The sequence below is a fragment of the Piliocolobus tephrosceles genome, chromosome 12 (genome assembly GCF_002776525.5).
Source record: "Piliocolobus tephrosceles isolate RC106 chromosome 12, ASM277652v3, whole genome shotgun sequence".
NCBI lineage: Eukaryota > Metazoa > Chordata > Mammalia > Primates > Cercopithecidae > Piliocolobus > Piliocolobus tephrosceles.
In genome coordinates this window covers 30,441,897-30,460,912 of record NC_045445.1, presented here as the reverse complement: position 1 = coordinate 30,460,912, position 19,016 = coordinate 30,441,897, and the positions used below count along the sequence as shown (strand labels likewise).

Sequence of the window (19,016 nt, the reverse complement as noted above, 5' to 3'; positions counted from 1 at the left end):
ATTTCACTGAGCAGTGGTTTGTAGTTCTCCTTGAAGAGGTCCTTTACATCCCTTGTAAGTTGGATTCCTAGGTATTTTATTCTCTTTGAAGCAATTGTGAATGGAAGTTCATTCCTGATTTGGCTCTCTGCTTGTCTGTTACTGGTGTATAAGAATGCTTGTGATTTTTGCACATTAATTTTGTATCCTGAGACTTTGCTGAAGTTGCTTATCAGCTTAAGAAGATTTTGGGCTGAGACGATGGGGTTTTCTAAATATACAATCATGTCATCTGCAAACAGGGACAATTTGACTTCTTCTTTTCCTAACTGAATACCCTTGATTTCTTTCTCTTGCCTGATTGCCCTAGCCAGAACTTCCAACACTATGTTGAATAGGAGTGGTGAGAGAGGGCATCCCTGTCTTGTGCCAGTTTTCAAAGGGAATTTTTCCAGTTTTTGCCCATTCAGTATGATATTAGCTGTGGGTTTGTCATAAATAGCTCTTATTATTTTGAGGTACGTTCCATCAATACCGAATTTGTTGAGCGTTTTTAGCATGAAGGGCTGTTGAATTTTGTCAAAAGCCTTTTCTGCATCTATTGAGATAATCATGTGGTTCTTGTCTTTGGTTCTGTTGATATGCTGGATTACGTTGATTGATTTGCGAATGTTGAACCAGCCTTGCATCCCAGGGATGAAGCCCACTTGATCATGGTGGATAAGCTTTTTGATGTGCTGCTGAATCCGGTTTGCCAGTATTTTATTGAGGATTTTTGCATCGATGTTCATCAGGGAGATTGGTCTAAAATTCTCTTTTTTTGTTGTGTCTCTGCCAGGCTTTGGTATCAGGATGATGTTGGCCTCATAAAATGAGTTAGGGAGGATTCCCTCTTTTTCTATTGATTGGAATAGTTTCAGAAGGAATGGTACCAGCTCCTCCTTGTACCTCTGGTAGAATTCAGCTGTGAATCCATCTGGTCCTGGGCTTTTTTTGGTGGGCAGGCTATTAATTGTTGCCTCAATTTCAGAGGCTGCTATTGGTCTATTCAGGGATTCAACTTCTTCCTGGTTTAGTCTTGGAAGAGTGTACGCGTCCAGGAAATTATCCATTTCTTCTAGATTTTCTAGTTGATTTGCGTAGAGGTGTTTATAGTATTCTCTGATGGTAGTTTGTATTTCTGTGGGGTCGGTGGTGATATCCCCTTTATCATTTTTTATTGCGTCTATTTGATTCCTCTCTCTTTTCTTCTTTATTAATCTTGCTAGCGGTCTGTCAATTTTGTTGATCTTTTCAAAAAACCAACTCCTGGATTCATTGATTTTTTGGAGGGTTTTTTGTGTCTCTATCTCCTTCAGTTCTGCTCTGATCTTAGTTATTTCTTGCCTTCTGCTAGCTTTTGAATGTGTTTGCTCTTGCCTCTCTAGTTCTTTTAATTGTGATGTTAGAGTGTCAATTTTAGATCTTTCCTGCTTTCTCTTGTGGGCACTTAGTGCTATAAATTTCCCTCTACATACTGCTTTAAATGTGTCCCAGAGATTCTGGTATGTTGTATCTTTGTTCTCATTGGATTCAAAGAACATCTTTATTTCTGCTTTCATTTCGTTATGTACCCAGTAGTCATTCAGGAGCAGGTTGTTCAGTTTCCATGTAGTTGAGCGGTTTTGATTGAATTTCTTAGTCCTGAGTTCTAGTTTGATTGCACTGTGGTCAGAGAGACAGTTTGTTATAATTTCTGTTCTTTTACATTTGCTGAGGAGTGCTTTACTTCCAATTATGTGGTCAATTTTGGAATAAGTGTGATGTGGTGCTGAGAAGAATGTATATTCTGTTGACTTGGGGTGGAGAGTTCTATAGATGTCTATTAGGTCCGCTTGGTGCAGAGATGAGTTCAATTCCTGGATATCCTTGTTAACTTTCTGTCTCGTTGATCTGTCTAATGTTGACAGTGGAGTGTTGAAGTCTCCCATTATTATTGTATGGGAGTCTAAGTCTCTTTGTAAGTCTCTAAGGACTTGCTTTATGAATCTGGGTGCTCCTGTATTGGGTGCATATATATTTAGGATAGTTAGCTCTTCCTGTTGGATTGATCCCTTTACCATTATGTAATGGCCTTCTTTGTCTCTTTTGATCTTTGATGGTTTAAAGTCTGTTTTATCAGAGACTAGGATTGCAACCCCTGCTTTTTTTTGTTCTCCATTTGCTTGGTAGATCTTCCTCCATCCTTTTATTTTGAGCCTATGTATGTCTCTGCATGTGAGATGGGTCTCCTGAAGACAGCAGACTGATGGGTCTTGACTCTTTATCCAGTTTGCCAGTCTGTGTCTTTTAATTGGAGCATTTAGTCCATTTACATTTAAGGTTAATATTGTTATGTGTGATCTTGATCCTGCCATTATGATATTAACTGGTTATTTTGCTCATTAGTTGATGCAGTTTCTTCCTAGGCTCGATGGTCTTTACATTTTGGCATGTTTTTGCAGTGGCTGGTACTGGTTGTTCCTTTCCATGTTTAGGGCTTCCTTCAGGGTCTCTTGTAAGGCAGGCCTGGTGGTGACAAAATCTCTAAGCATTTGCTTATCTGTAAAGAATTTTATTTCTCCTTCACTTATGAAACTTAGTTTGGCTGGATATGAAATTCTGGGTTGAAAATTCTTTTCTTTAAGAACGTTGAATATTGGCCCCCACTCTCTTCTGGCTTGTAGAGTTTCTGCCGAGAGATCTGCTGTCAGTCTGATGGGCTTCCCTTTGTGGGTAACCCGACCTTTCTCTCTGGCTGCCCTTAAGATTTTTTCCTTCATTTCAACTTTGGTGAATCTGGCAATTATGTGTCTTGGAGTTGCTCTTCTGGAGGAGTATCTTTGTGGCGTTCTCTGTATTTCCTGAATTTGAATGTTGGCCTGCCCTGCTAGGTTGGGGAAGTTCTCCTGGATGATATCCTGTAGAGTGTTTTCCAATTTGGTTCCATTTTCCCCCTCACTTTCAGGCACCCCAATCAGACGTAGATTTGGTCTTTTGACATAATCCCATACTTCTTGCAGGCTTTGTTCATTTCTTTTTCTTCTTTTTTCTTTTGGTTTCTCTTCTCGCTTCATTTCATTCATTTGATCCTCAATCGCTGATACTCTTTCTTCCAGTTGATCGAGTCGGTTACTGAAGCTTGTGCATTTGTCACGTATTTCTCGTGTCATGGTTTTCATCTCTGTCATTTCGTTTATGACCTTCTCTGCATTAATTAGTCTAGCTGTCAATTCTTCCACTCTTTTTTCAAGATTTTTAGTTTCTTTGCGCTGGGTACGTAATTCCTCCTTTAGCTCTGAGAGGTTTGATGGACTGAAGCCTTCTTCTCTCATCTCATCAAAATCATTCTCTGACCAGCTTTGATCCGTTGCTGGCGATGGGCTGTGCTCCTTTGCAGGAGGAGATGCGCTCTTATTTTTTGAATTTCCAGCTTTTCTGCCCTGCTTTTTCCCCATCTTTGTGGTTTTATCTGTCACTGGTCTTTGATGATGGTGACGTACTGATGGGGTTTTGATATAGGTGTCCTTCCTGTTTGATAGGTTTCCTTCTGTCAGGACCCTCAGCTATAGGTCTGTTGGAGATTGCTTGAGGTCCACTCCAGACTCTGTTTGCCTGGGTATCAGCAGCAGAGGTTGCAGAAGATAGAATATTGCTGAACAGCGAGTGCACCTGTCTGATTCTTGCTTTGGAAGCTTCCTCTCAGGGTGTACTCCACCCTGTGAGGTGTGGGGTGTCAGACTGCCCCTAGTGGGGGATGTCTCCCAGTTAGGCTACTCAGGGGTCAGTGACCCACTTGAGCAGGCAGACTGCCCCTTCTCAGATCTCAACCTCCGTGTTGGGAGATCCCCTGCTCTCTTCAAAGCTGTCAGACAGAGTCGTTCGCGTTTCACAGGCTTCTACTCCTTTAGCTGAGCCCTGTCCCCAGAGGCGCAGTCTACAGAGACAGGCAGGTTTCCTTGAGCTGCTGTGAGCTCCACCCAGTTCCAGCTTCCCAGCGGCTTTAGTTACCTACTTAAGCCTCAGCGATGGTGGGCGCCCCTCCCCCAGCCTCGCTGTTGCCTTGCGGTTAGATTGCCGCAGACTGCTGTGTTAGCAAGGAGAGAGGCTCCGTGGGCGTGGGACCCTCCCGGCCAGGTGTGGGATACAATCTCCGGTGTGCCGGTGTTACAGCGCAGTATTGGGGTGGGAGTTACCCGATTTTCCAGGTGTTGTGTGTCTCAGTTCCCCTGGCTAGGAAAAGGGACTCCCTTCCCCCTCGCGCTTCCCAGGTGAGGCGATGCCTCGCCCTGCTTCAGCTCTCGCTGGTCGGGCTGCAGCAGCTGACCAGCACCGATTGTCCGGCACTCCCGAGTGAGATGACCCCAGTACCTCAGTTGAAAATGCAGAAATCGCCGGTCTTCTGTGTCGCTCGCGCTGGGAGATGGAGACTGAAGCTGTTCTTATTCGGCCATCTTGCTCCGCCCCCTCCGATTGACGTATCTCATAATCTTCTAATGAAATAGTTTTCTTCTAAATTCACAACCACAAAGTGCTATTAATTTTTTTCTCCCAAGTCAGTGATTTTAAAAATTACTATTAATTCAGTAACAATTGTACACAAATTTGACTTACTAATTATGGCAACATTTACAGACATTTGAAAAAAGTAGCTTTTGCAGGTGTGAAACCTTTTTTCTTTTTAGTCCAGTGCTTAATATTCGTGTAGATTTGTGGCCCCCTTGCAGTTGCTCTTACTACCTGTTCAGCAGTCTGCATCCAATAGATTGGGAACCAGTCTCCTATTACTTCCATCCCTGTTACCATGTCTCACTCACCTAGGCCACACAATTAGCCTCCTAACTGGTCTGTTTGTTCACCAGTATTCTGTTTTTAAGTTTACTCCTCATACTGCCACTACATTGACTAAAACATGTAACTCACCAAATTACTTCCCTACCTTAAAACCTTCAGCAGCAGTTCCTTGTTACATTAGCAGAGCTCACAAGATTTTCCACAATTTGATTCCTGCTTCTTTATCTAGCCTTGTCTTTTACTACTCTTTCAATCTTTATGCCCCAGGAGTAGCAAACTGTTAGTTTTGAACCATACGAAATTGCCCTTTTTGTAGGTCAAATATCAGCAGATTAATAGGGTTCAGTCGACTGGGTGCAGTGTCTCACACTTGTAATCCCAGCACTTTAGGAGGCCAAGGCAGGCAGATCACTTGAGGCCAGGAGTTCAAGACCAGCCTGGCCAACATGGTGAAACCCTGTCTGTACTAAAAATACAAAAATTAGCCAGACGTGGTAACACATTCCTGTAATCTCAGCTACTTGGGAGGCTGAGGCAGGAGAATTGCTTGAACCCAGGAGGTGGAGGTTGCAGTGAGCCGAGAATTGCCTTAATTCTTGCTTTATGTTCTTCTCCCTGCCTAGAATAAAAAGCCTTCCTAGCCCAGCTGATACCTACTCTAGTTGGAAGTTGCTTCTGGATAGCTGGCTCTGACCCCTTTCACTGCCTCTATTCCCCTTATGCTTCCCTCTCTGCTTGCATTTGCCACATTGTGTTTTAATTGCCTAGTTTTTCTATGTCTACAACTAGACTCTAAGGCCAGGTCAGGGACTGCCTCTTACATAGGTTTGTGTCCCCCTGTTCCTATGACTTGCATGTGGAAAGCAACAGATGTTTATTGACCTGAACAGGTTGTATTAGACACCTGAATAGTCAAAATTAATGACTAAACCTTGTCGTCAATTTTCTTTTCCAGCTGAAGAAAGTAGTAGTAGTGATAGTATGTGGTTAAGCAGAGAACAAACACTGCACACCCCTGTTATGATGCAGACACCACAACTCACCTCCACTATTATGAGAGAGCCGAAAAGATTACGGCCTGAGGATAGCTTCATGAGTGTTTATCCAATGCAGACTGAACATCATCAAACACCTCTTGATTATAAGTAAGTACATTTGATCATTTTCTGTGCTATAACTTTATTAATTACATAGAAAAAGTTAAGTTAAAAGAAGAATAAAATTCTCCTTGAAGCACGCAGGTAACATGGATGTTAGCTCAAAGACAACAAGAGGAAGCAAGGCAACAGCAGGAGAGAGCAGCAATGAGCTATGTTAAACTGCGAACTAATCTTCAGCATGCCATGTAAGTGAGAGTGCCTTATTGTCTGAGTCTAGGAAGTTCACTAATTCATTTTAACATTTTAATGTGTGCCTTATCTAAAAATTTCAGCAAACTCTCTAGAGTAACTTGAGCTGAAATAATCAAGGAACTAAAAATTGGTCTTTCCAACAGAAAAACAAAATATTTTAATTAAAATACTACCCAGTTAGCCAAAGGACCAATCTTAGGTTGATCTGTTGGAAAAGTTTAAATATCAATCCTTGTTTATTTTGGTACACAGCATTAAAAATACAGTTCTGTTACATCCTAATTGATTTTCCCAACTTAGTTCAGGCCCTCATCTCTCACCTGAACTATTATATTAGCTTTCTAACTGGGTTTCTTCCCTCAAATCTCCCATTTATCTTCTCACCAAACCTCTCCCTTCACCCCCCACTCCATCATTCACACTGCCATCAAGAATTACTATTCTAGAATAAAAATCTTACCATGTAACTCTTACTTAAAACCTTTCTGTGACTCCCCATTGCCTGCTGGATAAACTCCAAACTTCCTTAGCTCATGGCATGCAAGATGTTTCAAAATATGGCCCCTGCCACATTTTAAGTATGATTTCCTATTCCCTGGCAGCTGGTAAAGTCATCATAAAAGAACAAGCTCAGGTGTCACTTTAACTGAAGCTTTGGTCATCTATGCTCCCATAACACTATGTATATCCATATTTCTTATAGCACTTGCCACGTTGTACTGTAAATATTTGTTTATGAGTTTGTCCCGTTTGTCTAGACTGTGAGCTCCTCAAGGGCAGGGACTACATTCATTGCCTGTCAGTGCTTGACACATAAAAGATGCTAAGTAAATGTTCATTGAATGAATAAATGTTCAATGCTAAAAAAAATTGAAGTTTATCTTTTAAATACTTTGCTTTTACTGGATTATGTATGATAACTTTATAAATCTTTATAAAATCTTCATTAGCTTTGGCTCTAAAATAAATGGCAGACAAGCAGTCTTTAGATAATTTTTTTTAAATGTCTTGATTAGTATACAGGGAAAAGTGTGATGATTATGATTAAGTTATTGAGTTTGAAAGCATTGTATTTATAATGTGCTGTATGTTTTACTATTGGGAGATAGTAGTTGTTACCCTCTTCTTTTTTTAATTTATATTTTGTTCTGTTTTGTTGGTTTTTAGATGTTAAGAATTTTACCTGTTTTTCTTACAAAATGATCATTTACTATGAGTGGTGGCCTGCATAAATTCACTTTAGTTATCTCCATAGTGGTCTTAACCTCTAGAGACACAAGGTATACTCTATTACACGTATAGATTCTGATCCTGGTTAATATGGTCATCATCTATATTATCACATGATTCTATCCCCTTTTCTCTGTTTCTGTGACCACATTCCTTTTAATATAAGTTCTTTTTTTTTTTTTTTTTTGAGACGGAGTCTTGCTCTGTTGCCCGGGCTGGAGTGCAGTGGCCGGATCTCAGCTCACTGCAAGCTCCGCCTCCCGGGTTTACGCCATTCTCCTGCCTCAGCCTCCTGAGTAGCTGGGACTACAGGCGCCCGCTACCTCACCCGGCTAGTTTTTTTTTTGTATTTTTTTTAGTAGAGACGGGGTTTCACCGTGTTAGCCAGGATGGTCTCGATCACCTGACCTCGTGATCCGCCCGTCTCGGCCTCCCAAAGTGCTGGGATTACAGGCTTGAGCCACCGCGCCCGGCCTAATATAAGTTCTTATTTTATGCTGGATCCTACAACTAATTTCTTGGCTTCCAACTTGTCACTGGTCCATATATTCCAGAATTCTGCCATGCAATCATTTGGTCTGTATCTCTCCCCATAAAACATTACACCGGTTCCTAAGATCCTATATAGCATGTCACTACTGAGTACCATTTTAATTCCCAATTATAGTTAACCGCCCCCTGCCTCCCCCTCCCTCCCCACCGGCAACTACAAGAAATTATCTCAGTTAAATAACTATTACCAGAGGATGCTTTGGTGATTGTACCATAAGTCATCTATTGCGTGGGACTCTAAAGCATTTTCATCTTACAATGATTTTTCTATAATGGTATCTGCCCTATAAATAAAAATACTTCCAAATTATCTTATTTTTCGTAGCTTGTATCACATATATCTTCCTTGTATTTCAAACAAAATGCAGAACAGCTTTCTGATTTTCTGTCACATGGTTCATACAGCACATATATTCCCTTCACGGTTGCCTCCACAAAATACAGTAAAATTGTCTTTCTACCTAGAATTGTTAGGAAGTAAGGACCATTATAAACATATTTGTCCAGGTAACGTGGATCAGACATCATATCTTGTTATCTTTATATCTTTTAAGAACCAGCATAGTATTGTGTAAATTGTAAGCATTCGGTAAATAATTGCTGGGGTTTTGGCAACTTTCTTGACTATGGGGGTGTCTTTGGATGAGAAAAGAAGGTAATGTTGGCCAAACTGGGGAAAAACAACAAGTCCTACTCAGTTTCACAATTATGTTGGCTACTTTATGCTGATCTGGGCTAATTTGTAAACTTAATTTATTCCCCATAATTATGTAATAACATATATAACTCTTGGTCTTAGTTTTTCATTTTAAATTTCTATATATGTCTTAGTTTTGAGTTTCATAGGGCACACGAATCTAAGTTTCAGCATGAGTGTTCCTCATTTCTTCCTGAGGCAGAATTAATCCCTTATTTTAGTATGTCCTTATAACATTTGATGCATAGTTTTCTTGTAATTTTTATCACATTTTGTCATAATTAATTGTTTATCTCTGTTTGCCATAGTAGACTGTAAGCTCCTTGAGGGCAGGAATCATGTCTTAGTCTTATTCATCTTTTTTTTTTTTTTTTAAACATCCATAGGACACAGTAGAAGCCTGTCACATAGTAGGCATTGTGTGAGTGAGTGTGCACATGCCTGGTACACATTAGGTACTGAATGAATGAGGGAGTGATGGATAAAAGTAGCATTATATATTGATGAAAATATGTGTATTCTGAAAATGTCATTTCTTTGGTCTCTGTTTTATGTTTGTTTATTAATTTGTACCCTGCCTACTTTCAAAAAGGATTTGAGGTATCTTGTATGTTCCCATGTGGGAAATTCTCATTGAATCTTGTATATGGCATATCAGAACTATAAAGCTAAATGTACTGAAGTAATGTAGAATAAACATAACTCCTTAGCATTTTTAGACAAGTGAACATTGGGTTTTGACATCATTGATGACATAATGCCTAATCATTCTCCCTGACCTTTAATTCCATCATTTTCCATTATACTTGAATATAGAGAGCCACATACTGCTGCCTATATATTAATAGTCATGACATGAGTTCAGATCTTGACTTTGTTTTATATTTCTCTAGTCGGCGTGGCACAAGCCTAATGGAAGATGATGAAGAGCCAATTGTTGAAGATGTTATGATGTCCTCAGAAGGGAGGATTGAGGATCTTAATGAGGGAATGGATTTTGACACCATGGATATAGATTTGGTAAGAAACTTCATGATTTCTGTAAGATTTTCAATTTAGATCTTTTGAAAATTATGTTGGATATTTATTAGAGTAGAGAAATACTTACCAAGAGAAATAAGTTTTGCAAAAATATTAAATAAAATAGTTGCCAGGGGTTTAGATATATGGGAAGGGATTTAGAAGGGAGTAAGGTTGGTGAAGGTGGTAGATCCTAGATTAAGATGATAAAAATTGTCTGTTTGCTTCTGAGATTCATTTAGGAATATATAGGTTTAAAGGGTATATTTTGATTAATACTAATTTGACTATGAAAATCAATTGTTATTTAATTATGCATTAAACATGAGTATAAAAGTATACCATTATCAAAACAATATATTAATACTACTTGTTGAGACAAATTCCGTATCAGATAATGAAGTAAAATTACTTAAACTTGAAGGAAGTTAAATACAGGAAGGAGTGTATTCTTTATTAATAATTAAATATGTGATTAGGGTTGATCATATACAAAATGGTTTTACATATTTCATTTTGCTACATATCTCATTCAACTTTGTGAAGTAAGTTGAGAGGATTGAGAATATTGAAACTTACTCTCTCCAAAGAGGCAAAACTAGCAAATAGTAAAGTTGATACTTGTAAGTCAAGTCTTATGATTCTTTTTAGTATATTGTGTATTCTTTTTTTTTTTTTTTTTTTTGAGATGGAGTCTGGCTCTGTCTCCCAGGCTGGAGTACAGTGGCCGGATCTCAGCTCACTGAAAGCTCCGCCTCCCGGGTTTACACCATTCTCCTGCCTCAGCCTCTGGAGTAGCTGGGACTACAGGCGCCCACCACCTCGCCCGACTAGTTTTTTGTATTTTTAGTAGAGACGGGGTTTCACCGTGTTAGCCAGGATGGTCTCAATCTCCTGACCTCGTGATCCGCCCGTCTCGGCCTCCCAAAGTGCTGGGATTACAGGCTTGAGCCACTGCGCCCGGCTGTATATTGTGTATTCTTAAAGAAATAATTAAATTTTTAGAATGGTATAAAGGTGCCTCAAAAGGAAAATGGATTTGAGAGAATGATTTTTAAAGTAAAATGAAAAATGAATTTTCCGGTTTTTGTGTCTCAGGATAATTTTCCATGAGTTTTTTATTTTTTATTTTATTTTTTTATTTTGAGACGGAGTCTCGCTCTGTCACCCAGACTGGAGTGCAGTGGCGCGATCTCGGCTCACTGCAAGCTCCACCTCCTGGGTTCATGCTGTTCTCCTGCCTCCATGCTGTTCTCCTGCCTCAGCCTCCTGAGTAGCTGGGACTACAGGCGCCCAATTTTTTGTATTTTTAGTAGAGACGGGGTTTCACCGTGTTAGCCAGGATGGTCTCGATCTCCTGACCTTGTGATCCACCCGCCTTGGCCTCCCAAAGTGCTGGGATTACAGGCAAGAGCCACCAGGCCCGGCCAATCATTTTCCGTGAGTTTTTAAAATATTGTGTCAGGTACACTTGGAATCACATAGGCCATGTGAACACTTACCTTGGATATTTTCAGTTACTATCTGGTTTGTAGATATAGCTAATGTCAACTTATTTCCTTTTTTCCTTTAGCCACCATCAAAGAACAGACGAGAGAGAACAGAACTGAAGCCTGATTTCTTTGATCCAGCTTCAATTATGGATGAATCAGTAGGTTTAATTTAAATGTACCCCAGGATTGCAAAATCAAAAGTATAGGCAGTCTCTCAGTTTGAGGTTGAAAACCTGGGGTAGCATACTGAGAATAGATGAAAACAGTTGGACATGAGAAAAAGAGGCAGGCAGGCAGGATTTCAGTGGGAGGGGAAGAGAGTGATGCAATAGTGGTGACAGATTAGAAAAGTACTTTTGAATCCTGGCTGACTGGGACTTGAATATTAAGGAATTTGACTGTTCTTCCAGGTTTGTACTGTTCTTCAATGGGTTGCCCATTGAAGGATTTTTAAATAAGGTAATGTCATGATGAGAATTGTGTTTCAGAAAGATTTCCTTGACATTTATGGATGGGACAGGATGAATGAGGGGCGTAATATAAAGGCATGGTGAAAAATAATGAGAACTTGAACAAAGGCTTTGATAATGAAGAGAAGGTTATTGAGCTGTCTAGGATGAGAGTCAGTTACCACTCCCACCATCCTTAATTGGTTATTATTGGGCTTTGTCAGTTCTTTTTCTTAAGTGCCTCTTATATCAGTCCCCTGTGCCATATTCTTCTTGACAGTTCCTTGATTCAGGTCCTCCTCAGTTTTCACATGGGCTGTTGCAAAGCCTTTAAGCTGATATTGTAGTCCCCCTGCTCCTTTATACCTCTTGTGGGGGTCATCTTTCTAAAAATGCAGATGTGATATTCTCACTTACCATTCATTTTGATTTTTTTTTTTTTTTTTTTTTTGTTTGAGACGGAGTCTCGCTCTCTGCCACCCAGGCTGGAGTGCAGTGGCCAGATCTCAGCTCACTGCAAGCTCCGCCTCCTGGGTTTACGCCATTCTCCTGCCTCAGCCTCCGGAGTAGCTGGGACTACAGGCGCCCGCCACCTCGCCCAGCTAGTTTTTTGTATTTTTTTAGTAGAGACGGGGTTTCACCATGTTAGCCAGGATCACTTACCATTCTTTTATTGATTTTTTTTCCCCCATTGCCATTAGGAAGAAAATTCTAGCTCCTCAGCCTAGCAAACAAAGCCTTTTATGATCTGGTTCCCTTGCCACCTTAACCTTGGCCTTTTCCTTACATGTATTCTATGCTCTAGCCATATCAAATCTTGTAGTTCCTCTCAGATACACTATGCTCTTTCCTGACTCCATAACTTTGTATAAGCTTTTTTTCTACCAGAAATTCCCGTTTATTTTTCCTCCTAGTAAAGTCTTTATTTGATACTAATTCTGACATTACCTGTGGAATTTTTGCTGACTTCCAGATTTTTTTTTCTCTTCTTCCTTAACTCCTTGTCCACACTTTATTGTAATAATTACCAGACTTGCATAGTGAGATAGGATATTACATGCCCTGGTCCTTCACTAGATTGAACTCCCTGAGGCAGTGGTGATGTTATTCATTTTTAGTTCTGCCCAGCACAGTAGATATTTAGTTTTGTCAAATGAATAAATCATTTAAATGCCCTGTCATCTCCCTTTTTAGTATCTACCCATTTTATGTTCCTCGTTCCTCACACCTACTGCCTCAAGTGGTTATACCATCCTCTAAGGCCTCCGTTCTATGTCCAATTTCTACCATTCCCTCCTTGCCCTCTCCTACCTCATAATCTGCTTTCACATAGCTTTTAGAACTATTTTGACAAACTAATTCACACTAACATGTTTATTAATAAGGCCAAGGGGCCGGGCTCAGTGGCTCATGCCTATAATCCCAACACTTTGGGAGGCCAAGGTGGGAGGATTGTTTGAGCCCAAGAGCTTGAGACCAGCTTGGGCAACACAGTGAGACCCCATCTTTACAAAAACTAAAAAAAATCAGCTGGGCATGGTGATGCGTACCTGCGGTCCCAGCTACCCAGGAGCGTGAGGTGGGAGGATCGCTTGAGCCCAGGATGTTGAGGCTGCAGTGAGTTGTGTTCACAATACTGCACTCCAGCCTGGGTGACAGAGCCGAGACCCTGTCTCAAAAAAAAAAAAAAAAAGGTATAAAAAAAGGTATAATCTGCTTTGATTGGTCTTATGTGTGGCCTTAAGATTCTGCATTGCTAACATGCTGTCGGTGCTTCAGGTCTGCAAACCATACTTTGAGTAGCAAGACTTTATAGTACCTAAGTGACCTATCCCACTCATAAGTCTGAAGTTTATGGTTTTCTTGATGATTAATCTAACAGTATGTATCATCTTAGTTTGTTAAACATGAAAGTAGTGATTGTGGTGAGGGGTAAAGGAATATTTTCAAGCAGGTGTGATGAAATGCATTTATTCAACAATTTATTACATCAGAAGTTGGTGCTGAAGTGAATAAGACACTCTCCCTGTCCTTAAGGAATTCATATTCTAGTGCACCTTGACTATCACTTTGAAATGAAAAGCATGGAAGGTAGTAGCTGAGAGCTTGGGTGACAGACACTATGCTAGGTATGATTTATTTTGATCCTCTCAGCAACCTTGTGAGAAAGGTAATGGGAATTTCCACTTTCATGCCGTAGTAAGCTGAGACTGAAGAAGTGGTTTAGTGACTTTGCTCAGTTATACAGTTAGCAAGTGTCCAAGTAGTAATTTGATGCCAGTTCCTTTTGATTTAATAATCTCCTGCTGTCTCTACTGTTGTGCTTCCCAAAACTAAAATCCCCATTTGGATGAAACACCAATAGAAGTAATTAAGAAATTGAAATGGTTAACTATGATCAAAATTAATATGGGCAGTTAGGATCACCATTTTTTAATATATTTGTCTAATGTCAGGAGAACTTTTAACATTTGTGTTCTTAGTTACAGACTAGATTTGCAAACAGGTGTTCTTCAGATTACTAAAATAATGAAACAACAATTTTTTTTTTTTTTGAGACGGAGTCTCACTCTGTCGCCCAGGCTGGAGTGCAGTGACCAGATCTCAGCTCACTGCAAGCTCCGCCTCCCGGGTTTACGCCATTCTCCTGCCTCAGCCTCCCGAGTAGCTGGGACTACAAGCGCCCGCCACCTCGCCCGGCTAGTTTTTTGTATTTTTTTTAGTAGAGACGGGGTTTCACCGGGTTAGCCAGGATGGTCTCGATATCCTGACCTTGTGATCCGCCCGTCTCGGCCTCCCAAAGTGCTGGGATTACAGGCTTGAGCCACCGCGCCCGGCCGAAACAACAATATTAACTATGTGTATCTATTTTTGACATTTAACATTTAGAGAAAAGTAGGGTCCTAATAGTCATTTTTTATTTATAGTGATTTTATAGCATTCTCGTGTACATTGAATGTTACAGCTGAGAGGCTTTTATTTATTCTTAATTTGATAATAGTTTAGCTGCTTCTGCTATTAAAATTAGGAAAATGAGCACTTGTACTTATAACTGTAGTTTTATAGCATTACCACATGATGGCAGCAGTCACATAACTGAATGCTCAATAATCTTTAAAGGCTTAGGTTTCTTTAGAAGTCTTTGACAATGTAATTTTTTTTTTTAAGTTAATAGTTTATTTTAAAAAGATACACTGCACTATACTCCATACTGTCTCAACCATAACTTAAGAAATGGAATAATGGAAAATTTTAAATGTAAAATTCTGTTTGCCTTTATACAATACCCCACATCTGTTCTTACTGAAGCCCGTAATAATGGAGTCATCAGAACAGTAGCAAAATTGGGATTTAAATTCTTTAATGTCCAGTTCCTAAGAAGTGGTAATATAAAAACTCTGAACCTATCATTTTGTGTTGCATATACACAAAATTCTAGATTTATGGTGTAGCTGGTTTTTTATTTGGACACAAAATTGGTTTATAACATTTTGATAACAGTCGTTTTCTGCCAGAATTGCCAAAATATACTGAAGTTTGATATTTGTACTTCTAAAAATATGTTAAAGTATTTATTAATGTTAACATCAGAAATAGGCAGAGTTTGTGTTGGCACAGAAAAGAGTGTCACTACTCTCATTCCCCTGTGTTGAGATTCTCTTACTAGAATTATTTATAGTATAAAATTGGTAAAGAAGGGCTCCATGTAATGAAACTAATTTAATGTTCTAGTAAGAGAATCTAGTTATAACCTAGTCTGTACGAAACAAAAAGAATTTCAGGTGTTCAGGTGCTTTCTAGTCAGGCACTCTGTTTGTAAAGAGCTTGAGTTCATCTTCGTCCCATACTCTATACTAAATTGCTGATTAAGATTTTATACTTTCATTCATCATCAAACCTTTCCCTACCGAGATTCGTAGACTGTTATGGCAAGAATTGGCCTTTAAACATTATCTAGGTCTCTTTGGTGGAAACGTTCTAACCACCCAAACTCTTGTCTTTAACCAAAAAAGGAGAACCCTGAAGCATGCAGGAAGGGGAGAGGACAAGGGATTAGTAGTGTGGTAGTTATTGTGAATGGACAGGTAAGAAATTGGGTGCACGAGTCCTCTTTGTTTTCATTACTTGGGATTCCAAACACTACTTGATAATTCATTATAAAGAGGCTGCAATCAGATACTTGTTTCTGGGTCTGAAAATACACAGTTTCTTCAGCTTATGTTTATACATGAGTTCTATGACTTTTGTTCATAGAACTTACGAGAGATTTAACTTGTAAGTAAGAGCTCTTTGTAATATTTCAGCTCATTACATCTGGCTTTGATATCAGTTCTTACTAGCTCATTATAGTATTCTAAAATATTACTTAATGGGCATAAGTGCTAGAATTTTAATTGAGCAACCTAACTTTTAGTATATATACTAACAGTCACATGCCATTCTTGTTTAATGAACAAGGGAGAGTTGCTCCATTCATCATCTGCTTTTACTTTTAGACAACTAATTATTATTAGATTTTACCTAACATTCCTTTCTCAGCTGGAGTATATAGAAAGCATCAATATAAGTCATTTTGCCCTGATTTTACCTTACCTTTTTGATTTCTTAAAATTTGTAGTTCTATTCACTTTGGCCATATTTTCTAAAGAAAGCTTCCTGCTTTCTACATACTTGAATTGTTCTTAGATTGTTTTTGGTCTGCATATTCAAATGCCTTTTTGAAAAACCGTATCCACTTCCAGCACAAATAGCCAAGTTTGCAAGACTTTCTTAACCTCTTTCCAAGGAACCTGTGCCAGAAATATATGTGAAGAAGCACATTCATTTATTCATCCAACAAATACCTATGTTGAGTGCCTATGTTTAGGGCATTATCTGGACATCAGGGGTATATATAAACATAATTAATCCAAGGTTCCTACTTTAATTATATTTGTGAGGTAAGTAGCATCTTGATTAGTCCTAATGTTATTTCATTATATATCATGGTCGATTTAATTTTAGAATTATACATCTGAAGAGAAGGGAAGTTTTCGAAGTGGTTTTATTAGCATGTTATTTAACATAATAAAGCATTAATGTAAGGTTTACAGATATATTTAAATAAGTGAATGACTTTTAACGAGATTTTCTCCCCCCTCTCTCTCTCATTAGGTTCTTGGAGTGTCAATGTTTTAATACCAGTACACAATTAAATCTGTGGTGAAGTCATTTTCTAAGTGGAAGAGGAAATTTTAAAGTGTGGTAGATACAGTGAAATTCTGTACAGATTTTTCTCTAAGGAGAATATGACATGCTTATGCTTACCAAGATCAAGTGCATTGAGGGGCAGTTTTGTTTGCCTGAATAAAAGTAAAGGACAAGTAAACAATTTGATGATAAGCTACAGTTTTTCTTAGAAAGTAAATATTTTATTTATGCGCTGTTAGTTGGCTTTTGAATCAATTATTTCATGCTTTTTTTAAAAAAAAAAAAAAACAAAATAACAATCTGAAGAGGCATTTGGTACAGATACGAATTCTCTTACATTTATTTACTGGTTGTACTAAATAATGATGACCTCTGCTGGATTTCTGTTTACATCCAGAAAACAATGTTAAGGATGTATTTATTCCCCTACCCTGAAGAAAGTGTAGGATAGAATTGTTTTTAGCATTCTAAATTTAAATGCTTAAAACATCAACAAAACTTTGTTTTAAATATTGTAATTGTGGAGAAAAGTAAACTTATAAGCAGAACTTTTACAATTTTTTCATCTAAAAGTATTTTAAGATATTTTTAAAATCCAAGAGCTTCTCTATACTTTTCAGAAATATCCAGATGCAGTGAACTGCCAGAAGGTAACCAGTCTCAAACATGCTTATCCCATTATCAACCCTGAAAGTTTGCTTGTCCTTTAAGATAAAAATGTAATGTTGTGATATTCCTTCCAGTAGTGCCACTGTATTTTGTCTCCAAATAAAAGAAGCTTATTGTAGTATGTTTGCAGAAAAATTCTAAACAAAAATTATACAGCTTATTAGAGTGTGGGAATAGGGATCTAAATTTTAAATAAAATTATATATATATATAAATTGGTGCTGATTTTATAATTGCGCAGTTTGTTTAGTTTTTTCTTACTTTTAAATTCCAACTTAAAATTATGAGGTTTCAGAAATATATTGAAAGTTTAACAATGTTTAAAAATAGAAAAGCATGAGTGTTCATGCTTTAAAATGATTTTTAAATTTGTATTTTATATTGTTTTATCTATCTGTCTTTGCAAGCAGTCTTCAGGTTAAAGATACTTCTAACAGGTTACAGTACATTTCCTCTGTATGTAAATTAGATGGGATAATAGAATTCATAACCCATAATATTCTTTGAAAGCTAAGCTTTAAACTTCATTTTATGTCCTTTCACAAATAAATTAGTTTAAAACAGAAAGTGGCTACTTGCCATTTTGACATCAACTCATTTTGCGAGGCTTAGGCAGCTAGACATCGTTTAAAACAAAATATTAACTTATATTACATGTGTATCTATCTTTTGTCAGTCGTCTCTCAGTTCTTGAGGTATATTATTTTAATCATTCCATGCCTTAATATGCTTGCAATACAAGAATATCTTCAGATGGGTGAATACCAAAAGGCTTTCAGTTTTTAGTCAGAAATCAAGCATTGGGCTGTGGTAGCCAAAAACCATAGGTTAGCTAAAAAGATCACGATACAATTATTTTATTAAGTCATGGTTAATAACAAATGAATCCAGACTTGTCTAACAGATTTTCCATCAACAAATATTGTTATGTGCAAAAGTATTGCCTATGTTGTTTTACACACCACTGCATTAACTAGAACTGCTGAGAGGACTGTATATATGATTTTAAACCTAAGTTGATTTTTTTTCTCACTCTTGAAAGGAGTACTTCTTTGTGAAAGCAGTTCTTACAGCTTTGTTTTCAACCAGCTAAAAATGTTTTATATATTACTCTAACCTGTTGTCCTCCACATTCTATTGTCCTAATTGTACTGTTTTCTGATTTGTATTTATGTCTTGAGACAGTAACTTTTTGAATAAAAATAAACCTACAGTATGTTGTATGTTTTCTCTTGTACTCAGAGGGGGAGGGTGACTATAAATGGTTTGCAAATTATATCTATTATCACATGTTTTCATGTGTTTGAGGAATAATTTATAGAGAATGCCATCAGTTTATATTTTTAATAAATCATATGTATTTACAATGAAACCAAATCCCTAATTGGGTTATTACTTTAAAATAGGAATCTGTAACCATTATTGCTTTAATTTTCATCTGGTATAGGTTAAACACATTTACAAATGTTTCCATTGTTTATACAGGGTACATTTGAGTGCCTTCTGTGTGCTAGGCATGTGTTAAGAGATCTCTCCTTCATAGATCCATTGGGGAAAACAAAATAATAAACTT

At 38.1% G+C, this 19,016-nt stretch overlaps 1 protein-coding gene across 9 annotated transcripts in view; it reads left to right on the top strand.

The window, feature by feature from the left end:
- Positions 1–18,659, top strand: part of STAG2 (stromal antigen 2) — a 164,773-nt gene extending 146,114 nt beyond the window's left edge. For 5 of the 9 annotated variants that reach the window (XM_023198749.2, XM_023198751.3, XM_023198748.2 and 2 more), the window contains 5 exons: positions 5,747–5,936; positions 6,026–6,136; positions 9,516–9,642; positions 11,216–11,293; positions 16,739–17,058. In XM_023198749.2, coding sequence (XP_023054517.1) covers positions 5,747–5,936; positions 6,026–6,136; positions 9,516–9,642; positions 11,216–11,293; positions 16,739–16,762 — 530 coding nt within the window. In that variant the 3' untranslated portion in view covers positions 16,763–17,058. Of the gene's footprint in view, positions 1–5,746; positions 5,937–6,025; positions 6,137–9,515; positions 9,643–11,215; positions 11,294–16,738 lie in introns of all 9 variants that reach the window. The other 4 variants (XM_023198753.1, XM_023198754.1, XM_023198746.2 and 1 more) reach the window with 3 other exon arrangements.
- Positions 18,660–19,016: the final 357 nt, after the last annotated feature.